Source organism: Dama dama, chromosome 15 (assembly GCF_033118175.1).
Source record: "Dama dama isolate Ldn47 chromosome 15, ASM3311817v1, whole genome shotgun sequence".
NCBI lineage: Eukaryota > Metazoa > Chordata > Mammalia > Artiodactyla > Cervidae > Dama > Dama dama.
Genome location: NC_083695.1, coordinates 92,523,700 through 92,546,916, shown reverse-complemented (window position 1 = coordinate 92,546,916; position 23,217 = coordinate 92,523,700). Strand labels below are relative to the sequence as shown.

At 48.9% G+C, this 23,217-nt stretch overlaps 1 protein-coding gene across 1 annotated transcript; it reads right to left on the bottom strand.

Moving 5' to 3' along the window:
* Positions 1 to 19,928: 19,928 nt before the first annotated feature.
* Positions 19,929 to 21,557, bottom strand: FOXI2 (forkhead box I2). Its single transcript, XM_061163192.1, has 2 exons — positions 21,062 to 21,557; positions 19,929 to 20,371 (listed from the first exon to the last, which is right to left on the bottom strand). The coding sequence occupies exons 1-2, from the start codon at positions 21,555 to 21,557 to the stop codon at positions 19,929 to 19,931; spliced, it is 939 nt and encodes a 312-aa protein (XP_061019175.1).
* Positions 21,558 to 23,217: the final 1,660 nt, after the last annotated feature.

Genomic DNA, 23,217 nt, shown 5'->3' with positions numbered 1-23,217 from the left:
ACTGCAAAGTGGGGAGCCAACAGGCCAGGAGTCATCAGCCTGGGGCTGCAGAGGTGGGCAGGCAGAGGGGGCCACAGGGCCAGACGGCGTCCACAGGAGGCAGTGGGGGGAGCAGGGGTGAGACGATAGGGTGTGGACTGACCTTGAGGCCTGCCAGCCCCTCTTAGGTTAATAAGATGCCAGAGAGAATGACGGGAGTGTGAGCCTAAGCCCTCTCCTTGTAGGAGAATTGGTTGGAGAAGGGGAGATGGGTTTTGAGATCAGCCTGGGATCTTTCCCACAGCCCTTTGGACCTTCCAGAGATGAATCAAGCCCCCACGCTTCCCCAATTGCTTAGTGATGGGAAGCGAGATTCTGCTAACAGACAAAAACTTGCCCAAATTTTTGTCCTGTGTTTACTGAGTGTGCCCCAAACCTGGGCCTTGGGGGTCTTGAAGAGTAACTAGCCTACTTTTTCTACACAGAATTGACAGTCCGGTTAGGGTGACAGGTAGGCAACGTAGCCACAACACAAAGAATAAAATGAGGTTAATCATTAGTTTTAGGAAGAAGTGCTGTGGGAGGAGATGGGATGATCATCGGATGGGAAGACAGCTTCCCAAAGGCTGGTGCCCGATGCTGGAAGAACTATTACTGCCTCTTCTAATGGAACGTGAATCCAGACAAAGGTCACAGCTTTCTGGACACTCCGGCTATTTCCAGAGGTGAATCTAGTGACGTCTGTTTTGATCTGAATCACGTTGGGAAGAGGAGTGACCAGTGGGACAGTTGTCTTTGTTGTTTAGTCACTAAGCCATATCTGACTCTTGGCGACCTCATGGACTGTAGTCCACCAGGCTCCTCTGTCCATGAGATTTTCCAGGCGAGGATACTGGAGTGGGTTGCCATTTGCTTCTTCATTGGTGGGGCAGAGGGCCTACCTAAATGCCGCTGGTATCTTAGCCACCTTGATGAACTTGGCTACCTGTTCATCAGTTCGTGCCTAAAAAGTAAAACAATGATGCGAATGAATCTTCCCTTTCTTGTGTTATTTCAAGCCAAGAGCAGCCCCTGTCCTGAGTTCTGGAAGGAGTTGCTGACAATCTCAGGCCAGAAAGATGGGAGCTGCTTGATGATAATGACTCACATCCCTTATTGAGTGTCAGTGATGATTCAGGGGAGAACAATGACAAATTTTCTTTCCCTCAAAAAAGGAATTTTGTGAAAACTGGTTTTTGATGAAGCTTGAAAGATACTAAGAGGTCAGTAAAGCTCTTTTCCCAGTTTTAAAACTTTTAAAGAATCAGGTAGATTTACAACAGATAAAAACCTGTAGAATTCTAGATCTGATTTTTTTTTTTGGTTATGTATTTGTTGATGAAATGTACAGAGATATGCATGTGATTTAGCCAGACCTCTGATCATGCTTCTTGCTAATATATTTTCTCCATAATTACGAGATCTTCAGTATGATGCTGAACTGGGGCAGAGAAGAACAAACGGGATGCCCTTTCACAGTCTACACTGACTAGAGGACCATCTGTCACCCTCCTGGGAAAACAAAGACCCCAAATAGAGACCCATTTTATGGGCCGTGGGGACAACCAGATGAAGAGGGGCCGTCTTGTAATTTCACATAGTTCCTGTAGGTGGAGGACTTGGGTTCTTAGAGAGGAACCTCAGTTCCATCCTTAGGATGAATTACTTCTATTTATAAACTCAGAGAAAGTGAAAGCATGGGCTTCCCTGGTGGCTCAGATGATAAAGAATCTGCCTGCAGTGCAGGAGACCCGGGTTTGATCCCTGGGTCAGGAAGATCCCCTGGAGAAAGAAATGGCTACCCACTCCAGTATTCTTGCCTGGAGAATTCCATGGACAGAGGAACCTGGTGGACTATAGTCCATGGTGTTGCAAAGAATCAGACATGACTGAGCAACTAACACTTTCACTTTCTTTTCATAAACTTCAGTGAGGTTGAAACAACGAGCCTGTGACCAACAGAGCCTTTAGCTAGCAAGAGAAATGAAATACAGACATTCTCTTTTAAGAACTTTTTCTTTTGTATTGGAGTAGGGTTTCCCTGGTGGCTCAGAGGTTAAAGCGTCTGCCTCCAATGCAGGAGATCTGGGTTCAATCCCTGGGTCAGGAAGATCCCCTGGAGAAGGAAATGGTAACCCACTCCAGTATTCTTGCCTAGAGAATCCCATGGACGGAGGAGCCTGGTAGGCTACAGTCCATGGGGTCGCAAAGAGTCAGACACGACTGAGCGACTTCACTTTCACTTATGGTCTATTAACTGACTCATTGGAAAAGATCCTGATGCTGGGAAAGATTGAAGGCAGGAGGAGAAGCAGATGACAGAGGATGAGATGGTTGGATCGCATCACCAAGTCAATGGACATGAGTTTGAGTAAGCTTCAATCGTTGGTGATGGACAGGGAGGCCTGGTGTGCTGCAGTCCATGGGGTCGCAAAGAGTTGGACACGACTGAGGGACTGAACTGAACTGAACTGAGAATCTATTAACAAGGCTGTGATAATTCCAGGTGGAGAGCAGAGGGCCTCTGCCATACATGTTCATGTATCCCTTCTCCCTCCCATCCAGGCTGCCACATGACGTTGAGCAGACTTCCCTGTGCTCTATAGTTGGTCCTTGTTGGTGACCCATTTAAATACAGCAGCGTGTACATGTCCACCCCCGACTCTCTAACCATTCCTCCCCCCTCATTTCTCCCCTGGTAATCCTAAGTTCATGAAAGAGAGACATTCTGACACAAGCTTTTTGGAGGCTTGTCTGATGGAGGAAAGTTGGGTTAGAGGAAAGAGAGAAGCAAATGTCAACCTCCCACTCCAACTCATGTCCTGTCACCAGCATGTGACATTGTCATCGGACTGGGCATCTGGGTGTCTGCACCACTGTTGAGATGAGCAAGAAGCCTGGTTTGCAGCCAGTATAGCCAAATCGAGCTACCTTAAGTATTTCATATAAAATTCATTTTAAAGAGGTTTTCCTAGTTATATTTTCCTAGTTTATTTCCAATGCTTATCAACTGATCTGTAAGTCTGAGTGGAAAATATTATTCAGAGAAACGACATCAGGAGAAATAGTCTTAAATGCTATTTTATTGTGTTTTATTCCTTCTGACTTCAAGAGAATAATAAAACTTGATCATGTTTGTAATCCATGCAAATTTTTCACTGTAAACTTATAGAAGCTATAAGTTCACTATGGTGATTATTGTCAGTTAAGTATCTGAAGTCAATAGGGAGGATTTAGGAAAGAATTTTGCCTATCAGATATCACCTTCAGAAGCTGTGTTGCACCATCAGCTCATCAGAATTACTTCTACTGATATTCAATGCTTAAGCTTGACTAAATCTGGGTCATGGTAATGCCCCCTATGGCCCAAGTGGTGAGATGTCTCACTTGCAAAAAAGAGACACAGCAAGATTTACCCCGTGTCTGGCTGCTGGCTCATCATTCATAAAGAATCTGAGTGTCAGTGTCGGGACAGAGTAAACACACCCGTGAAAATTGCCTAGACTGGTTGAAATTGGAGTAAAATAAAAATATGAATAGTAGCGGTTGGAGACCCTCGTCACCTGAAACATTATCATGTTGCTGGGAACAGTCTTCCTCAGTGGAAGCACCTACTTCTGGGCCTGGAATGAACAGATGCTCAATATTGGGGAAAGTCAGAAAAAGAAGAGAAGATTCAATGATGATTAAGTGAAAACAGTTGAACTAAGTTTCTCTAAAAAAAGAAAAAAAAAATCTAGCTCCATTAAGCCCTTTCCATGGGAAGGTCTCCTGAGAGGTTAATCTGGATTCATCTGCCAGCATCTGTGCCCTTGGACTTGATTTCTGGTTCTTTTCCACATCAGTTCTGTGACCAGAGCCATCTCATGTTTTACTGCCTCAATCCCATATGCAACTGATGGAACCTCAGGAATATGGGTCACACGTTCACCCCCACATTCCTCGAACATCTAGCTGCTGCTTTAAGACTCTCAAGCCATAACTCACCTAGTTGCTGCCACCGGGGTGCCTGCTCCTCAGCTCGCGTGGTGAATCTCCTCTTAATCTTCTAGAGCTCACGACGTGAAGTGAAAGTCGCTGTCGTGTCCGGCTCTTTGTGACCCCATGGCCTATAGAGTCCATGGAATTCTCTAGGCTGGAATACTGGGGTGGGTAGCCTTTCCCTTCTCCAGGGCATCTTCCCAACCCAGGCATTGAACCCAGGACCGAGGTTGCCCACATTGCAGGTGGATTCTTTACCAGCTGAGCCACCAGGGAAACCCAAGAATACTGGAATGGGTAGCCTATCCCTTCTCCAGCAGATCTTCCTGACCCAGGAATTAAACCAGGGTCTCCTGCATTGCAGGCAGATTCTTTACCAGCTGAGCTCTCAGGGGAGGGCTCACCATGAGGCTCCCTCAGAATGAGGTCTTTGCTGGGCCAGACGTTTCCCTGGGGATGACAATACCCTTTCCAGGTTACATTGACCCTTCTGATTTAGTTACTCCCTTTCTGATGCTCCTTCAGGCTGTTTGCGTAGAGTCCCAAATATATATATCAAGCACTCAGTCAAGGATGTCTTAGTTTTTTAAATTTATTTATTTTTAATTGAAGGATAATTGCTTTATGGCACCGTGTTGGTTTCTACCAAACATGGGCGTGAATCAGCCTTAGGTTTACCCACGTCCCCTCCCTCCTGAACCTCCCTCCCACCTTCCCCCATCCCACCCCTCTAGGTTGCTACGGAGCCCCAGCATGAGCTCCCGGAGTCATCCAGCAAATTCCCATCGGCTCTCCAGTCTACATACGGTCATGTATGTTTCCATGTTACTCGCTCCATACATCCCAGCCTCTCCTTCCTCCTCCCCCACCAGCTGCACCCATGAGACTGTTCTCTACGTCTGAAGCACTCAGCCAAGGTTTGCCGAGAAAACGATTACATAGATTTGTTCATCATTTTATCCAAGTCCCTCCAATATAGCATCAGTTCAGTCCCCAAGTAACTAATCTGCCTGGTATTTCCCCCTTCTCAACTATTTAAAATATAGCTTGACTCCAGCTTAATTAACCAGAAGCTGCTGTCTATTGTTTTATGAGGCGAGTCTGCCTAGATTTTAAAACACATTAGTGGAGAGTTTGTTTATCTCTTCTCTTCCTCAGTGAGCACACAGCAGTCCTTCCTGTTGGGTCTTCTACATTACGTCCCATGATGTCCCCAAGAAATAAGAACATGCCAAATGAGACAAACAAATGTTTAAAGATGCATGGGATCCTGCTTATTTTTCCCAAGTTGTGATATTGGTTAATGCAAAGTTTCACTGTTTTCTCAGGGTCTTTCTCTGAGGCCGTGATAATAAGTGTTGAGTGGGAGAAGGCAGACCTAGAAATCAGCCAGGTGACCTTCAGGCCAGAAGAAGATGAAGTCAGTGGGAAGTGCGGATCCTTCCGTTTTATAATAGCAAGCGTGGTTTCTGTGCAATAAAATCCCATTTTCAATGAAAAATTTCAATTTTCATATTGGGGCTTAGTGCGAGAGCTAATGTTTTTTGCTTGTGGTTTTCTGCCAGCTTCTCAGATAGCAAGAGGTAAGTGGCAGATGCATGTTCTCAAAAAAAAAAAAAAATCACTTTTTTTTTGTATCGGAAGAGAAAAAAATAGGACAAATCATGCCTTAGAGTGTTCTGTGGTCTGAATGTCTGAGTCTCCCCCATTATTCATATGCTGAAATCCTAAAGTCCAAAGCAATGGTCGGAGAGGTGGGGGCTTTGGGAGGGCTTAGGTCACTGAGGGTAGAATCCTCGGTGAATGGGGTCAGTGCTCTTAGAAGAGACCCCACAGAGCTCCCTTGCCCACCCCCATGTGGGAGGTTAGAGAGAAGAGACAGCCATCTATTAGGAAAGAGGCCCTCCCCAGATGCCAAATCTGCTGGCACCCTGGACTGCAGGCTTCCAGAACGGTGAGAAAGACATTTCTGTTGTCTACAAGTCACCTTGGGTGTGGTATTTTGTGATAGCAACTGAAAGGGACTGAGACAGGGTGTCAGGTGTCACAGAAAGTGTGCGTGGGGGGCGGGGGCGGGGAGACACGGACAGGGAGCTGATGCATTCCGTCTGGGGGCTGAAGGAAGATCTTTGAGGATTATTTGGGGTGCAGTGGAAGATGATGAAAGAGCACAGACATCAGCAGAGGGGCTGGCCCTGGTGGGAGTGGTGGGAGGAGGATGGGAACCCAAGCAATGCAGGGTCAGACGGCAAAGGACCTTGTGGCCAGGACCAAACGGTAAGGAATTTGGACTTTATCTGGTATTTTAAGTATGGCGGTCAAAAGACTGGAGGCCACTGAAGTCAGCACACCATTGGAACACCCTAGTCAGAGATGGAAGAAAGCTAAGTCAACCTTGGGGTGGTCAGGATGGAGAGAAAGCCTGCGAGTTAAGAGTTCTCTAAGAATTAGGCTTGTTCCCGTGGCTGATTCACGCTGACGTTTGGTAGAAACCAATGCACCCTTGTAAAGTAATTATCCTTCAGTTAAAAAAAAATAAATACAATCCAGCCGGAAATAAAATAAGAAGCAGAAAGAAAAGAGTGGATACATATATGTATAACTGATTCACTTTCCTGTACATCTGAAACTAACACAATATTGCAAATCAACTACACACCAATAAAAAATGTTTTAAGTTAAAAAAAATAAAGAATTAGGTTTGTTGACGAAATAGAGGGACGAGGAGGAGGGAGTGGTCCAGAGTGTCGGTGGACCGTGGTGAATACAAGGCTAGCAGTCAGCTTGATGGAGGGCGCACCCAGGTCCAGATGGCAACGCGGAATTTGAAAGGCTGATGTGACATCTCCTAGTAGCTGGAGACGCAGGTCAGAAGGAAAAGGACAGCCTCTCCCAGGGACTGTTGTTTCTTGTGTTCACCACCTCACAGCCAGGCACATCATGGGCATCCGATAAACTCTGAAAAAGATAGGACGAGGGCTTCCAACGTCAGCTCTGTATGTAAAGAGCTTATAAATCGTCCCTCCCCTTCTCACCACAAGAAACAGTTGAACCCACTGAAGACCAATGACCTTTCTTCGAGCCCGCAGAGAGCTGAGGTCACGGAGCAAACCGCCACCCCAGGATTTAGAGAGGAAGGCAAACCTAGGGTCCCAGCCAAGGTCTGCTTACCTGGAGTAGAAGCCCCTGGAGCGATGAACTGTTAGACACCCATAACAGGGGATTCGACAAAGTGCTCAAGGCTGAATGCAGACGAGGATGAGTGAAAAGCCTTCAGGAGGTCACAGTCAGAGGGCTCCTCTAGACTTTCCAGGAACCCCTCCACGTTATCATGACAAGGAGCCATGACAGCCCTTTGAAAGTCAAAAGGAAAAGGACAACTGCTGAGAAACACACCCAGCGTCCTCCCTGATTAGTGCCTACTTTCCAGGCAGGATGAACTTCACCGGAGCCTTGACTCCCTTGTGTGTGTTTGTTAGTCCCTTAGTTGTGTCCGACTCATGGACTGTAGCCCACCAGGCTTCTCCAGGCAAGAACACTGGAGGGGTGGCCATTTCCCTTCTCCAGGGGATCTTTGTGACCCATGCATCAGACTCTGCATTGCAGGCAGATTCTTTACCTCGTGAGCCGCCAGGGGGCCCATGGTGGGAAAGCATCTCCCTGCCTCTAGCGCCCTCTGGTATTTGCACCTAAGAAAAGTGGGGTGGGTTAGTACACCACGTCTGTGAAGTTCACAGTGCAAGGACACAGACACACTCAGAGACTAAGACGGAAACACAAAGTAACAGATAACGGATTAGAGCCTAAACAACAGCAAGATGCAGGTTTCTAAGGAAGAGGACTTCTAAAAACCCGAGGGCAACAGGGGAGACAAAAACAGAGAAATCTGAAGCTTCAGGCACCTCCAGCAAATATCACATGCAGCCCAGCCTCTAGCCAGATTTAACCATACAACCTCACCATGAAGGCCAATTTATCCAATCTATCACGTTTGGCTTTTGACAAAAAACGACCAGGCCTGCTAAAAGGCAAGAAAAAGTACAGTCTGAGGAGACAAAGCAACATCAGAATAAGCCTCCAATATGACATAGATGTTGGAATTATCAGATAGGTGGTTTAAAATAATTATAATTAATATCATTATGTGAAAGACTTTAATGAAAAATATAGACAACATGCAAAAACGCATGGGTTATGGAAACAAAGAGATGGAACCTAAGAAAAAATTCAAAGGAAGTGCTGGAAATCAAAGAAATGAAGAATGTCTTTGATTGGCTCGTCAGTAGACTGGCCAAGGAAAGACTCTGTCATCCTCTGAAAAATGTTGGCAAATTTTTTCTGCAAAAGGCAGATGGTAGACATTTTAAGCTTAGTGGACCAAGGGGCAAAATCAAGGATATTTTGTGATACTTACACAGCAAGAGAGAAAAGAGATTTCCACAAAATTTTGTTGATGACATTCGACTTCTAGTACCTAATTACAATAGAACAAAACTGAGGATGAAAGCTAATAGTCTTAAATAAGTTGATTTTTTTCTGGACATTTTCTGGGCACATTTCTGCAGTCGCTGCTCTCAAACCTGATTTAATGAACTCATCATGAGTAAAAGCAGCTTTTCTTGCCCAGAAACTTGCTTCAGTCGCAGCTTCATTTTCATTTTTTGAATTTTTGTGAGGATATTCTGCTGTGGTGAGATGGGATACATTTTCTAATTTTTCTGACCATCACCCTGAATGAGGAAATGCTTAGTCTGGTAATGCTGATGTAGAGTGCGTCCTTCCACACATGTCTGGAGTCATTGTCTGATAAACATGGTCCCTGGCCATAGCAACATAATCCACCCTCTCTTGTGTCTTAAAATTGCAACCCATGAAGTCCACTTTTTACTTCTTTTCCTTTCTTGATATGGGCTTCCCCGATGGCTCGAGGATAAAGAAGCCACCTGCAGTGCAGGAGCAACAGGAGACACGGGTTCGATTCCTTGCTTGGGAAGATGCCCTGGAGTAGGAAATAGCAAGCCACTCCAGTATTCTCTCCCGGGAAATCCCATGGTCTGAGGAGCCTAGTGGGTTATAGTCCATGGAGTCCCACGAGTCGGATCTGACTGAGTACACTTGCAGCTGTTTTGATATAATAGGTATGCACCAGTATCGGGCTTCCCTGAGAGTTCCGTTGGTAAAGAATCTTCCTGCAATGCAGGAGACCCTGGTTCTATTCCTGGGCTTGGGAAGATCCCCTGGAGAAGGGATAGGCTACCTACTCCAGTATTCTTAGGCTTCCCTGGCTGCTCAGCTGGTAGAGAATCCACCTGCAATGTGGGAGACCTGGGTTTGATCCCTGGATTGGGAAGATGCCCTGGAGAGGGGAACAGCTTCCCATTCCAGTGTTCTGGCCTGGAGAATTCCATGGATTGTATAGTCCATGGATTGCAAAGAGTCAGACATGACTGAGCGAATTTCACTTTAACTGGTAGTAAAAAAAAAAAGTCTTGGAACATCAACATACATGATCCTTAAGATGTAGGCTACAGCCATTGATTCTGTATCTGCCGCTGCGATCTGCAGGGTGTGGCCAGGAGAGCCACCGGGGTCTCAGGAGCAGTTCTGGTCTCTGAAGCATCACCAGTGCAGCCGTGGACGGCGCATAACCGAATGGGCAGGGTGTGTTCAGTAAATCTGTATTTAGTAGTGCCAAAAAAATTTAATTTCATGTAACTTTCACATGTCATGAAATATTTTCCTCTTATGTTCTTTTTAAGTCATTAAACAATGTAAAAGAACTCTTAGTTCATGGGTCATACAGAAACAGGTGGTAGGCCAGATACAATCATTTGGAATTCCTGGCTATAGTTTTCTGCTCTTTCTCTCCCATTTGAAACTTATAGATTGTATTTCTACTCATTCAATGACATCCCTTAATTTTAAAATTATGCTACTAAATTCTATTTTATAATTAAAAACAGTCGTGTTTCTAGTTTTTTAATCATACCTAGGGAATTATGCCCTTTTATACAATGAAGTCCAAAGATAGTGATGTGTCCTTCTCGCGCCTGAGCTTTCTTGGAAATGGGACTCAATGGATCAACATCTCTGGAACTGAATTTGAGGACAGAGAAGGTGGCTTTTCTCTGCCGCTCCACCCCCTGCTCTTTGTTACAAGAAAGGCAGTGTGGATGGTGGGAAAACCAGGGAGTTTGGGAGTCCAGGTAGTTTAGCTTTAAACCTTGGTCTGGAGCACTCTGCCTCCCTTGGGTGAGTCACTTGACCTCTCTAAGCCTCGCTTTTGTATCTGTAAAGCTGAGTTAGTACCATCTTCCTTGTCCATCGGCGTTTAGTAGAAGTCTTGTCTTTAAGGCCCTTGCTGGCTGTGGGCACTCAGTCCCAGGGCACCATCCCTCATGACCCAGGCCTGCCTGGTACATCTTAGAGGATTTTGTTTCCATGGCAGGGGTCTGCGTTCCTGCATTCAAAACCCCAGCTCTGCAGTTTTGCTTTCTCTCGAAGCTGTCACCTATTTTGCAGCATGTATGAATGAAGCCTCTAAACTGAACATCTTGACTTTACAACATCCCCAGCACCCGGTCTGGATTTATCAGAACCCTTTCCAGTGGATGGTGCACAGGGCAGGCGTCTCAGCACCAGCTCTTGTCATTCTACACCCAGTTATGCTAAAAGTCTTTTCTTTTTTAAAGTGTAGATGCCCAAAGGGAGCCATGGGGTTGCTGTATGAAAGAGCTCAGGTGAAATCTGAGCCAGAGGAGCGTCCCTCCTGAGAGGTCAGAGGAATTCAAAAACATCCATCTTACTAGATACTGGAAAATGTGTGACTTTTTCCTGTTATAAATCTCATTTTAATTTTGTGCCTGCAATGAATGCATAAATATGATATGTGTACTAACAGACGGACACATTCAAGCCCTGAAAATGAAGAAACATTCCTGCCAGGAATGACAAAAAAATTCTTGCTAATGAAGAAATATTATTACTGTAGATTCTTATACGTCTTACATTTCTCACATATCGTTCACATATTGTATATCCTAGCCAGGACACTGTAGAAAAAATTAAAGCAATCGAATGAAAAAAAAGGTTAAGGACAATGTATTTCTTAAGAATCACATTACAAATGATTCTTTAAAAGTTTTCTTCTTTCCTTCCCTTATAATTTCTTTCTTACATTGCATTGTTTAAGTAACGTGCCAAACTGTCTTTAATTTCACCCAATTAAAATGCATGATGAAAAATATACAATGTGATTTATTCTTCTTGACAAAAATTTAAAAGCAGTAAGTCAAACAAAAGAAAGTAAGTAAAACAGGAAGGCCATTCTGTTGCACTCAGGATTCCAAAAAGAGCAGAAAGAATTAAGCTCTAGCTTTTCAAGAATCCTGAAACAGAAACCATTCATTAAAGTATTAATTCTGTTGCCTTGAGAAGTCTAGCTTCCCTTAAACCGACCTGCCCTTAGGCTGCAAGGACTGATGAGTTCCCAGCTCAGCAGAGTGCGGTCCAGTCAAAGGGTGTCCTTTGGCTCAGGTGGAGAAGTTAATGTTCGCCTTAGGCAGAGGCAAACCACCCGTGCGTGCAGAGGTGAGGGCTGCCTGCAGGTGATGAATTGCTGGCACAGATCAGGGCCGTGGGAGCCAGGCAGACACCTGAACACTTCTAGAAGATGCAGTTGAAATTATGAGTCATACACACACTCAGATATGGTATGGACCTAACAGAAGCAGAAGATATTAAGAAGAGATGGCAAGAATACACAGAACAAAAAAGATCTTCACGATCCAGATAATCACAGGGGTGTGATCACTCACCTAGAGCCAGACATCCTGGAATGCGAAGTCAGGTGGGCCTTAGGAAGCATTACTACAAACAAAGCTAGTGGAGGTGATGGAATTCCAGCTGAGCTATTTCAAATCTTTAAAGATGATGCTGTGAAAGTGCTGTACTCAATATGCCAGCAAATTTGGAAAGCTCAGCAGTGGCCACAGGACTGGAAAATGTCAGTTTTCATTCCAATCCCAAAGAAAGGCAATGCCAAAGAATGTTCAAACTACCACACAATTGCACTCATCTCACACGCTAGAGAAGTAATGTTCAAAATTCTCCAAGTACGTGAACAGTGAACTTCCAGATGTTCAAGCTGGATTTAGAAAAGGCAGAGGAACCAGAGATCAAATTGCCAACATCCTTTGGATCATCGAAAAAGCAAGAGAGTTCCAGAAAAACATCTATTTCTGCTTTATTGACTATGCCAAAGCCTTTGTCTATGTGGATCACAACAAACTGTGGAAAATTCTGAAAGAGATGGGAATAACAGATCACCTAATCTGCCTCTTGAGAAATCTGTGTGTAGGTCAGGATGCAACAGTTAGAACCAGACATGGAACAAGAGATTGGTTCCAAATAGGGAAAGGAGTACATCAAGGCTGTATATTGTCACCCTGCTACTTTAACTTATATGCAGAGTACATCATGAGAAACACTGGGATGGATGAAGCACAAGCTGGAATCAAGATTGCTGGTAGAAATTGATTGATATTATTGATATAATTATTGATATAACCTCAGATATGCAGATGATACCACCCTTAGGGCAGAAAGTGAAGAAGAACTAAAGAGCCTCTTGATGAAAGTGAAAGAGGAGAGTGAAAAAGTTGGCTTAAAGCTCAACATTCAGAAAACTAAGATCATGGCATCTGGTCCCATTACTTCATGGCACATAGATGGGGAAATAGTGGAAACAGTGACAAACTTCATTTTGGGGGGCTCCAAAATCACTCCAGATGGTGACGGCAGCCATGAAATTAAAAGATGCTTGCTCCTTGGAAGAAAAGTTATGACCAACCTAGACAGCATATTATAAAGCAGAGACATTACTCTGCCGACAAAGGTCTGTCTGGTCAAAGCTATGGTTTTTCCAATAGTCATGTGTGGATGTGAGAGTTGGGCTATAAAGAAAGCTTAGCACCGAAGAATTGATGCTTTTGAACTGTGGTGTTGGAGAAGACTCTTGAGAGTCCCTTGGACTGCAAGGAGATCCAACCAGTCCATCCTAAAGGAGATCAGTCCTGAATATTCATTGGAAGGACTGATACTGAAGCTGAAATTCCAATACTTTGGGCACCTGATGTGAAGAACTGACCCACTGGAAAAGATCCTGATGCTGGAAAAGATTGAAGGCAGGAGGAGAAGCAGATGACAGAGGATGATTTGGTTGGATGGCATCACTGACTCAGTGGATATGAGTCTGAGTAAACTCCAGGAGTTGGTGATGGACAGGGAGGCCTGGTGTGCTGCAGTCCATGAGGTCGTAAAGAGTCAGACACGACTGAACTGAACTGAACACACACTCTTTGCCTCTCTCCATCTTTAAGTCTCATTAAGCCCAGGCCCTGTGTGAGGAACACAGAGCATGAACCCACTTGTGTCTTTAAATTCTTCCTGCCTTCTTGGAATCCGAGCCTTTATTCTGATAATGGGATTAAGGTCTGGGGAGAGCAGAGGTAATAGGAAAAGGTAGCCTGGAAAAGGCCTTGGCATCTTTGTCAAATAGGAACTTGTGGGGCCTTGGAGGTGTCACCCTGGATCCTCTGGGACATTGTTTGTATGGTTACGATTGCTCTCATGTTCAAAGGGAGAAATCAATCAGCCCTCACCGGCCTCGGCATCTCCCCTCACATCTCCGACTCTTCCTACCTGCAGCTCCTTACCCCTTGGTGCCCAGGCTCTCTGCACTCTGCACAACAGTTGTCTCCAGGGCTGTGTCTCCTCCTGTGTTGTATCTGCAGGGTCCAGCTGAAGGTCTGGCTCTATGTAAGGAGCAATCAGGCCTGTTATAGAACAGTGGAGGGCCCACGAAGGGAAGGAGTGTGTACAGAAAGCTTAGGGTCCAACTCTGCTGACTCACGTACTTATTCACTCATTCAACTCTACCCCACAGGTGTTTGATTAAATAGAGCACGTGACTCCTGCCCACATCGACCCAGGAGACGACCTAGGCAAGAACAGGGTCTTCTGGAGGTGTGATACAGTCCATCCAGGGGCTGCAGGTGAAGAGCAGAGAGACACTTAACTTCGATGCCAGGGAAGGATCCTGAAAAGAGAGATATCTCTCAGGCCTGAAGGACAGAGTGGGGGAGAGGGAGTGAGGCAGATGGTAGATAGATTCTTGCTATCACAACTCAGTGTAGCTGTGGCCCCTGGAAAACAACCACTTAATCTTCCTGAGCCTCAGTTTCTGCATCAATGAAATGGGGATAATAATACTTGCCTCCCTGTGAAGTCGTGAGGGCTTAATGAGATGATGTCCAATAAGCAGGTAACAGAGTCCTTGTCACCTTGATGTTCAGCGTTGGATGGATACGCAGGTGATTCTTGGGAGCAGAGAAAGCCTCCAAGACTCATCAATTCAATTAGCTCCATATTAAAGAACAGATATAACTCTGATTTTTGTAATGAAAATCTAATTTAATATTCTATTCATTTACCCTCCGCAAACTGATTGAGATCATTCACATTCTTCGTGTTCAGTCCCTGATGAGCTTACCAGAGAGAGCAGTCAGCTTATGGCAGGTGCCAGGAAATTAGCCTTGAGGAACGTTCTTTAGCAAATTTTACATTAGATTAAAAGAGAGAGAGTTGTCCAAGCTTCAACGAAAGGATATAGGGATGCACCAAAAGAATCCATATGCAGGGGCCTTGGGGAATAACCAGCTCCAGTCACATGAGTGGCCGTCCCCTGTGACCCTCAGCTGACAGATCTTCCTCTAAGAGTACAGGATTTATGTTAAAGTTTCTGAATAACCCTGTGGAGAAGGGAGCAGACCACACTGGCTCCAGCCCAGGGCAGTGCTCAACTCCTAGCCAAAGTCACAACTAAGTTATGAACCCGAGAAGGCAAGCAAGCATTTCCAAGCTTTGAAGGTACAGGAAACACAGCAATGTGGTAATTCGGTATTTACAAGTGAGATGGCTTATGGACTCGATCATAAAGTCGTTGTTTTGGAGCCAAATAGCTGCAGTCCAGCCTGTGACTGCTCCCTGATCTCTCCCTCTCCCACTGGAAGGAGGCCTTGGGAAGGGTATTCACTGCAGGGCTGAATGCAAAGCCAGACACATAGCGGACAGTCAGATTACTGAACGCATCAGATTTTACTAGGATGTGTGGCCAGGCCCCTGCAGCGTTCTGTGATCGTTGCATGTGTTCCTCTCCACCTGAAATCAAACCCTGAGTGCAAATGAGATATTCTCACAGTCCTGTTTGAAAATACTGTGCCTTTGAGTATCATGGGTTGATGCTGTCAAGGCTTTTTTCTTGAGGATCCTGGCCAAGGCCTGGCTCTATGATGTGTGTGTGTGTGTGTGTGTGTGTGTGTGTGTGCGCACGCGCATGTGGGCAGGCTCAGCTATGTACATATGAAAGTGTATTTCTGAGTATGGAGGTTGTGTCTATCAAGAGACCTTTTTAGTTCTCATTAGATAAGTTTCTAGAGATCATTTAACCCTTTCCCCCCCTTTGTTCATTGTTTAACTTTTGCAATACTGTGTTGGTTTCTGCCACACAACAACACGAATCGTATCCCCTCCCTCTTGAGCCTACCTCGCTTGCCCTCATCCCACGCCTCTCCGTCATCACAGAGCACCAGACTGGGCTCCCTGTGTTATAGAGCAACTTCTCACCAGCTACCCACTTTACCCATGATAGTGTATCTATGCCGATGCTACTTCCTGCATTCGTCTCATCCTCTCCTTCCCCTACGGTGCCCACAAGTCCACTCTCTGCATCTGCCTCTCTGTTCCTTTCCTGCAGATAGGTGCATCAGTACCGTTTTTCTTGATTCCATACATAGGCATTAATACACTGTATGTGTTTTTCTCTTTCTGACTTCACTCAGTATAGGGCTTTCTGGGTAGCTTCAGTGGTAAAGAATCTGCCTGCAGTGTGGGAGACGTGGGTTTGATCCCATGGTCAGGAAGATCCCCTGCAAAAGGGAATGGCAACCCACTACAGTTTTCTTGCCTGGAGAATCCCATGGAAGAGGAGCCTGGTGGGCTACAGTCCACAGAGTTGCAAAGAGTCAGACACGACTGAGTGGACTAACACTTTAACTTTTACTTTGTATAACAGGCTCTAGGTTCATCCACCTCACTAGAACTGACTCAAATCCAATGTTTTTGTGGCTGAGTGATATTCCATTGCATACATGGACTGTATCTTCTTTATGCACTCATCTGTCTGTGGACATCTGGGTTGCCTCCATATTCTGGCCACTGTAAATAGTGCTGCAATGAACATTGCGGGTGCATGTGTCTTTTTCAATTATGGTTTTCTCAGGGTATATGGGAGAAGGAAACGGCAACCCACTCCAGTGTTCTCGCCTGGAGAATCCCAGGGACGGAGGAGCCTGGTGGGCTGCCGTCTATGGGGTCACATGGGGTCGGACACGACTGAAGTAACTTAGCAGCAGCAGGGTATATGACCAGTAGTGGGGTTGCTGGGTCATGTGGGAGATTTATTCCTAGTTTTTTAAAAGGAATCTCCATACTGTTCTCCATAATGGCTATATAAGTTTACATTCTCACACCAGTCAGAATGGCCGTCATCAAAAAATCTTCACTTAATCCTTTGACTCAGCTTTTCTTTCGACAGAATCACAATGAACTTCAGACTCTTGCTTCAGTGAAGAGTTACAATAATTACTATAAGGTTATTTCATTGACTAAAACAAAGGCACTTGATTACACTGGATGTACTTAGGAAATTAAAGATTAGAATTTGAAGATGAATATGGCAAGGCAGCATCACTAAAGTGCAAAATTGTTTTCATCGTAGATGGACACACTCAATATTTAATCCATATGGGAATCCCTATCTTGAAATCCAGTGCCCACTTCTGAAAATTCTAGTTACTAAGTTTTAAAAAATACTTTTAACACATATTTGAGTCTTCATCACAAATGGTTCTTTTCTGCCTGAGGACTTCTTGCCACCCCATTGACAATTTCCGTAGGAGGTAATATCACAATTTACTTTATTACTATGCTGTTTGGTTTTAAACCACCTGAAGATTTCCACTATGGTGTGGCAAAAGGAAAAGAATTCCTAACCACCCAGTATCTTGCCCCTCTGAAGTTGGAAACATGCCATTTATTTGAAACTATTCAATGCCACAGAAATGCTGATCAGACGAAGAACTGAGTGTCTCAATGACGCTTGTCGTGTGCCAATACCATCATACCAAGGCACTCTTTTTGTAAAGGTTTGCAGTTAGTTTTAAAACAACTTGAAATTTTCCTCAAGAGAAAAGCCATAGCTTACAGCTCCTACCCTTGATATGCAAAAGCACAGTATTTTGCTACTTCGAAGACCAAAGAGACAAACAGGTATAGATGGGGTCTGGGTTCCACCACGGGGCTCCCAGGCCCAGGGAGAGGATTCTCCTGGCACAGTCCCTCCATCTGCCCAACTGCAGCTGGTCCTTCAGCTGCCCACATGCAGCTTGCTTGGGAACGAAGGTTAAATTCACCAGACCTGGCCCAAGGAAGATATTTAGTTATAACCTGGTAGCTGCTTTGCTTTTCTTACTTATTTTGATTTCAGCAATTTCTTTCTTCTGAGAAAATCTATCTTTGGGATCATGTGAAATGGTTCCAAAGTTGACTGCCCCAGGGCCCAGGAACTGCATTTTTGTCTCCCGGCACCCCTCCCCCCACCCTGACCCCCTTCATTGTGAAAATACATCCAGACAAATAAACTGTCACAGAAATGAGATAGTTTCTGATTCCCAAATACCTTGCACTGCTAGAATTAAACTATGCACTTCTCAGGAAGAGACATCTATTTGGTTATACCATTACCAATTAATGGTATAAAGCAGGAATGGAAAAACCATTTTTCAATATAAAAAATTGATTTTTAGTCAAACAAACTAAAAGTTGAAAGATCTTTGTGAAGCCCTTTTCCCTCCACTTTAACCAAAATACCATTGTTGGAAGAACAAAAATGGCAGCTTCATACCAGTTCCTAACAGCCATGCGGCTTTCATGTGTGATGCTTATATATACATTTATCAGCCAATTTTCTGAAAGCCCCATTAATTGTAAACGTGTGCATTGTACTTTGCCAGTGTTGTCAAGCTTATTTTTAAAAATTCCTTTACTCCAAGTTTCCTGAAAATATAGAATCTAGACTTAAAATGCTGAAAACCCTGGTGAATCCTTCAAATGTACAGAACAGCAGGTACATTCAAGTTACAGTCTGTTGGTGTTTATTTTTAGCATTTTTGTTAATTAAATAGGCCTGAGAGAAAGAAAATTCTTTCCTTTTGTAATGCGAGGATTTTCTTTTTCTTTGCTGGTTTTCTTAAATTGTATTGGAGCGCTTAGGGTTGATTGTCAGTTTGGCAACAAAGTAAGACAACAGAGCTAGGACCCAGCTCGCCCTCCCCAGCCTGGCGGCAGAGAGGAGATGCGAAGCAAGCCACTGGGCTTCCAGAGAGGCTCAAAGGAACACCGCCGGGGGCTCCAAACTCACCCCAACACCTGGCTTATTGTATTCACACCCAAGGCCTTCCCTTCCTCTCCCCCCATCCCCGCCTCACACACACACACACACACACACACACACACACACACACACACACACGAGACAACCCGCGGGCCTCCACACACACACACACACGACAACCCGCGGGCCTCCATTCCAGCGGCAGCGGCTGCGCTGGGCTGCGCGGTCAGTTTTGGCGTTCACCAGGGAAAACTGTTGCAGCTCCCTGGAGGCAGCGGCTCCGCTCGGTCTCGCCAAATCCTCTGCCCTCCCCCAAGTTCACGGGGTCCTCTCCTGCTCGGCCTCCGCGGGAAGACTCCTCTCCTGCGCCCCCAGAGCACAGAGGGTGGGTGTGCCCCGCGAAGAGCCCTCTGCTCTAGGACAAACCAAATGCGCCACTTCCCCCCACCCCGCCGACCCTGACCAGGGCGACAGAAACTCGGGGAGCTACCGAGGCCAACATGTCTCCTCCCAAAGGCTGCTGGCTCCAGAGATGACCGTCTGAGCAAATACAAATGGGGGGAGCGGCTTACATTTGCACCGAAGGCTCAGGGGTGGGGGAGCTGGGGCCCAAACTGCGGGGTGAGGGGTGGGCGCAGAGAGGAAAACAGGAGTGACTTCTCAGGGTGTGAGCGGGGATGGGGAGGCGGGGAGGGGGCAAGCCTAAACCCAGCCTGAGACTCCAGGGCGCTAGGCACTGGCCCCCCGGCACCCCCCTCGAGGATCTGATGACCTGGTCCTCAGACCGGGGAGGGAGGTGGGCGCTGAGTGGCAGGGAAGGAGCCGGGGTTTGCAGGACCGCCGGCTGCCCTCCTCCCCGAGCGCAGCTTCAGCCATCAGGAAGTCCCTCTTACTCCCTTCAGCTCCAGACACCCCTCGCTTGCAGACCACACATGCCGCTAAGGGTGAGGGGGCCCACCCGGTCCCCCGGGGGGTGCTCCTGAACCACTCGGGCTTCCCTGGAGCACCAAGGAAAGGGCCTGGGCACCGGGTGGGCCAGGCTGGAAAGGTGGGAAAAAATCCCACCCAGAGCGGTCCGGGGGTCCCCAGTAGCACCTGTCTAAGACACCAAAGTATCTTTGGGATTGGGTCAGGCTCCCCTCGGAAAATCTGGGGTGAGCACCAGCCTGTCGCCCCTTTCAGCCTGTCGCTCCCTCTGGGAGCGTGGGTTCCAGGGCCAGGCCAACTGGAAGGACAGGGAGGGCGCCCACTCGCCCCACCTGGATGGTCGCTGGGTGAGGAGTGCACGGCGGGCTGGGTTCCCTGCAGCGGGACCCTGGGCCCTGCACCCCCAGCCCTGCCTTGACCCCTGCGGGGGGAGCTCGCGGTGCCTTGAGCTCAGCGCCTGTGGACACTCGGGACAGTCCCAGGCTTCCCATCAAACTTCGGTCCCCTCCCGGCTGTAGATGAAGTGACCGACGCGGAAGCCGGTGGCTGCCGTCTGCTGGCCAGCGGCGAAGCCGGGCGCCGGGCCGGGGACCTGGGGGCTGTGAGTGGCGATCGTCGTGGGTCTCCCGAAGGAAAAGTCTCCCGCCAGGCCCCCGGGAAAGGGACTGAAGCCGCCAGCCAGGGCACCCACGGCCGAGGCCAAACTGGAGAAGCAGGCTGCGGCCTCGGGCGCGGGAGGGGACGCCGAGGCCCGCAGGTCAGGGGAGGCGGCGCCCAGGGGCTCCAGCTCCGGTGTCTTGGCTCCAGCCAGGCTCTGGGGACCCGACGGTGCGACCGCGCTCGCCTCCCCCCTCCGCTTCCTCTTCCTTCGGAAGTTCCCGTTGTCAAACATCTTCTCGCAGTTTGGATCCAGGGTCCAGTAATTGCCTTTACCTGCGGAAGAAGAAAGGGCCCGGCTCAGAAAAAACGGGGTCTGGCCGAGGTGATGGGTGAGAAGGTGAGAAATGGGGGTCAACTTCTGAGGGATTCCCACCGGCCCCTCCATGAACCCTCACCCCCACCCCAAACCTTGAAGGGACGCTGTGTACCGGGCCGGGCGTCCACAGGGAAGGACGACGCCGGGGAAATACAGAGCCTCGCCGCGGGCAAGGCCAGAGAGAAGGCCTGCGAAGTGAAGAACGGAACCCGCCCTCCTCCGGCCATCGCTTCGCCAGTGGGGCGAAGGATACTTAGCCTGGTCTCTCTGCAGCCTCCCAAAGCGGCATCACCTTTGTCTTAACCTTCGGCGGAGGCGGGGAGCCGCCGTCTTCCCCACTTTAAGCAGAGGACACGCGCCCCCGAGAGAACCAATTCCCAAGGTCGCCCCGGCAGGCTAGCTCCCGGGCTTCTTCCTTCTCGAGAGCGGGCCAAGAATTAGAGACTCACTTGTCCTGGACATGAATTCAGGGCTGCGGGGGTCGGCCGGCTTCCTGCAGCCGGTGGGCGGCCCAATCGGTGTCTCCTCCCCACCCTCCTCCCGCCTCGGCTCCCCCAGCTGGGAAGCCTGGACGGTCCGGGCCGCCGGGTCCCTCGGGTGCCCGCAGCCCGGAGTCCTGGACTCGCGAGGGGGCGCGCCTCTGTTACCCGGGTCGTCCTCGTCGCGGGGCACCTTCTTGAAGCAGTCGTTGAGGGACAGGTTGTGTCGGATGGAGTTCTGCCAGCCCGCCTTGCTGCGCTTGTAGAAGGGGAAGTTGCCGGCCACGTACTGGTAGATCTGGCTGAGCGTCAGCTTGCGCCGCGGCGCGCTCTGGATGGCCATGGCGATGAGCGCCGAGTACGAGTAGGGCGGCCGCACCAGCCTCAGCAGCTCCTGCTGGCCCGGCAGGCTCAGCCACGCCAGGTCGGCGCCTGCCAGGCCGCCGGGGGCCGCGAGGAGCGGGCCGGGGGCCCCGTAGGGGGCCGCGGGCACGGGGCCCGGCGCGTAGGGCGCGGAGCTGAGAGCGGGCGCGTTCAGCCACAGGCGCGGGCCGGCGCCCGCTGCGCCCAGATCTCCGCGCGCGAAGCCGGAGGGGCGCGCGGCCGCCCGGGCCTGGCCGTGCGGGGCCGCAGAGGGCCCCGAGCCGTCGCCGTATTCAGCCATGTCCTGCCGCTCCCGGGCCGGGGCGATGGTTCGGCGCCCAAGCTCACGGGCGCGCTGGCCAGTGCGGCCCCCCGCAGCAGCTCCCGGTGTGGCGGCCGGACCTCGCCCTCCGCCCTTTAAATGCCGTCGGGGGCCCGAGCCCCAGGTGAGTGTCGGCGCGCTGAGCCCCCGCCCGCGACAGCTTTGGAGGAGTGCTGTCTGCATCCCCGCCCCGGGGTCAGCTTTCCGCCCCGCCCAGGTCCAGATGCGCTCGGGCCGAATCGCTCCGGTGATTCCCAGACCCTGCGTCTCCTGAGCCGCCGGACTTCCGCACCCCGGGCCCCGGGCGATGCCAGCCCCTTCAGGCGTTTAGGGCCCCCCGGCCCTGGCTGTCCGCACCCTCCAGCAGCCACCGCGCGTCCTCCTTCAGGCCCCAAGGGTTCAGCGTGCGATTCCCTTCCAACGCGGTGCCCACTTGCTCGCCCGCCAGAGACTCCCTTCCGGCGTCTTGGGGACACCCGCAAGGAGCTAAGGCCCGCCGTGCGAGGCACAGAGTCGAGTCGTCGAGGCGGCGCGGCGGCGGAGGACGTGGCTGGAAGCGGACCGTGGCGCTGGAGTCGTCTGATGTCCCCGCGCGATCTGCTCCGAGGTGGACCAGACCCCCGTAAAGGGTGGAGATGCTGGAAGCTCACTCGGTTATCCAGGGAGCCCGAGATGCGGCCCGGCTAGTCTGCGCGGTGGCCTTCGGCACAGGGTGCCCCGTGGATCGCAAAATCCTCCGCTGGGTTTCCCAGGATGCAGGGAAAACAGGGACGCCCGGGTGGTGGGCCCTGATGCACGGAGCGGGGAAGACCAGGAGCCCCTGGACCCCAAGTGCCCTCGCTCGAAGGAGCGATAATCCAGGTTCAGAGATAATTAGGGGCGGGGGGCCCGACCTTCAGCGTCCGCGGTGTTAGTACTCGTGTTGGAGAAATCGGTCTCCCCTGGGACTCCCCCAGTGTCTCCGCACTTTCCGAGATGAGGAGGGAGCAGGAGGCAGCCCGCGTGTGGGGCTAAAGATTAGACGGAGTGAAAAGACTGGAGTTCTGGGGGAAAGGGGGCCACGTTGGAGTCCCTTGTTTCTCTCCGTGTGGTCTTAGGCCGCTCAGGTTGTAATTTAGAATTTCATGTCAAACAACCAGTTTGTGGAACTGTTTCATAAGTAGTAGAGGGGAGGGTCCCTCCATTGGCACATGGGACCCTTCTCTAAGAAGTAACAGCCCCTGGGGAAGTGGTTGGCGAACTCCACTCATTTCTGGAGGATTGTCTGCTCTTGGAGAGAGTAGAGACCAGAAATCCAGGTCTTTCGGCCAAAGACAGGAAAGCAACAGACCCAACCATTTCATTGAAGTCAGCTTCTCATCCCTCCCTGCGCCCCCTTCTGGAAGATTTCTAATTGATGTCAAAGGCTTAGGAGATGGAAGACCCCAATGCCTTTCAGAGCACCACCCCCATCACCGCAGGGATGGTTTAGGAGGGAGGAGGACAGTAGTACTTTGTTTGGGAAGCATGCCCATGATTTTTCTTGTTTCTGTCAAGAAACAGCAGCCAGAACCATCTGTCTGCCAGTTAAGAGATCTTCAGAATGTCCTCACAATTTTCAACACCCACTGTCTCTGTAGACATGACAAGTTTTCTGGTC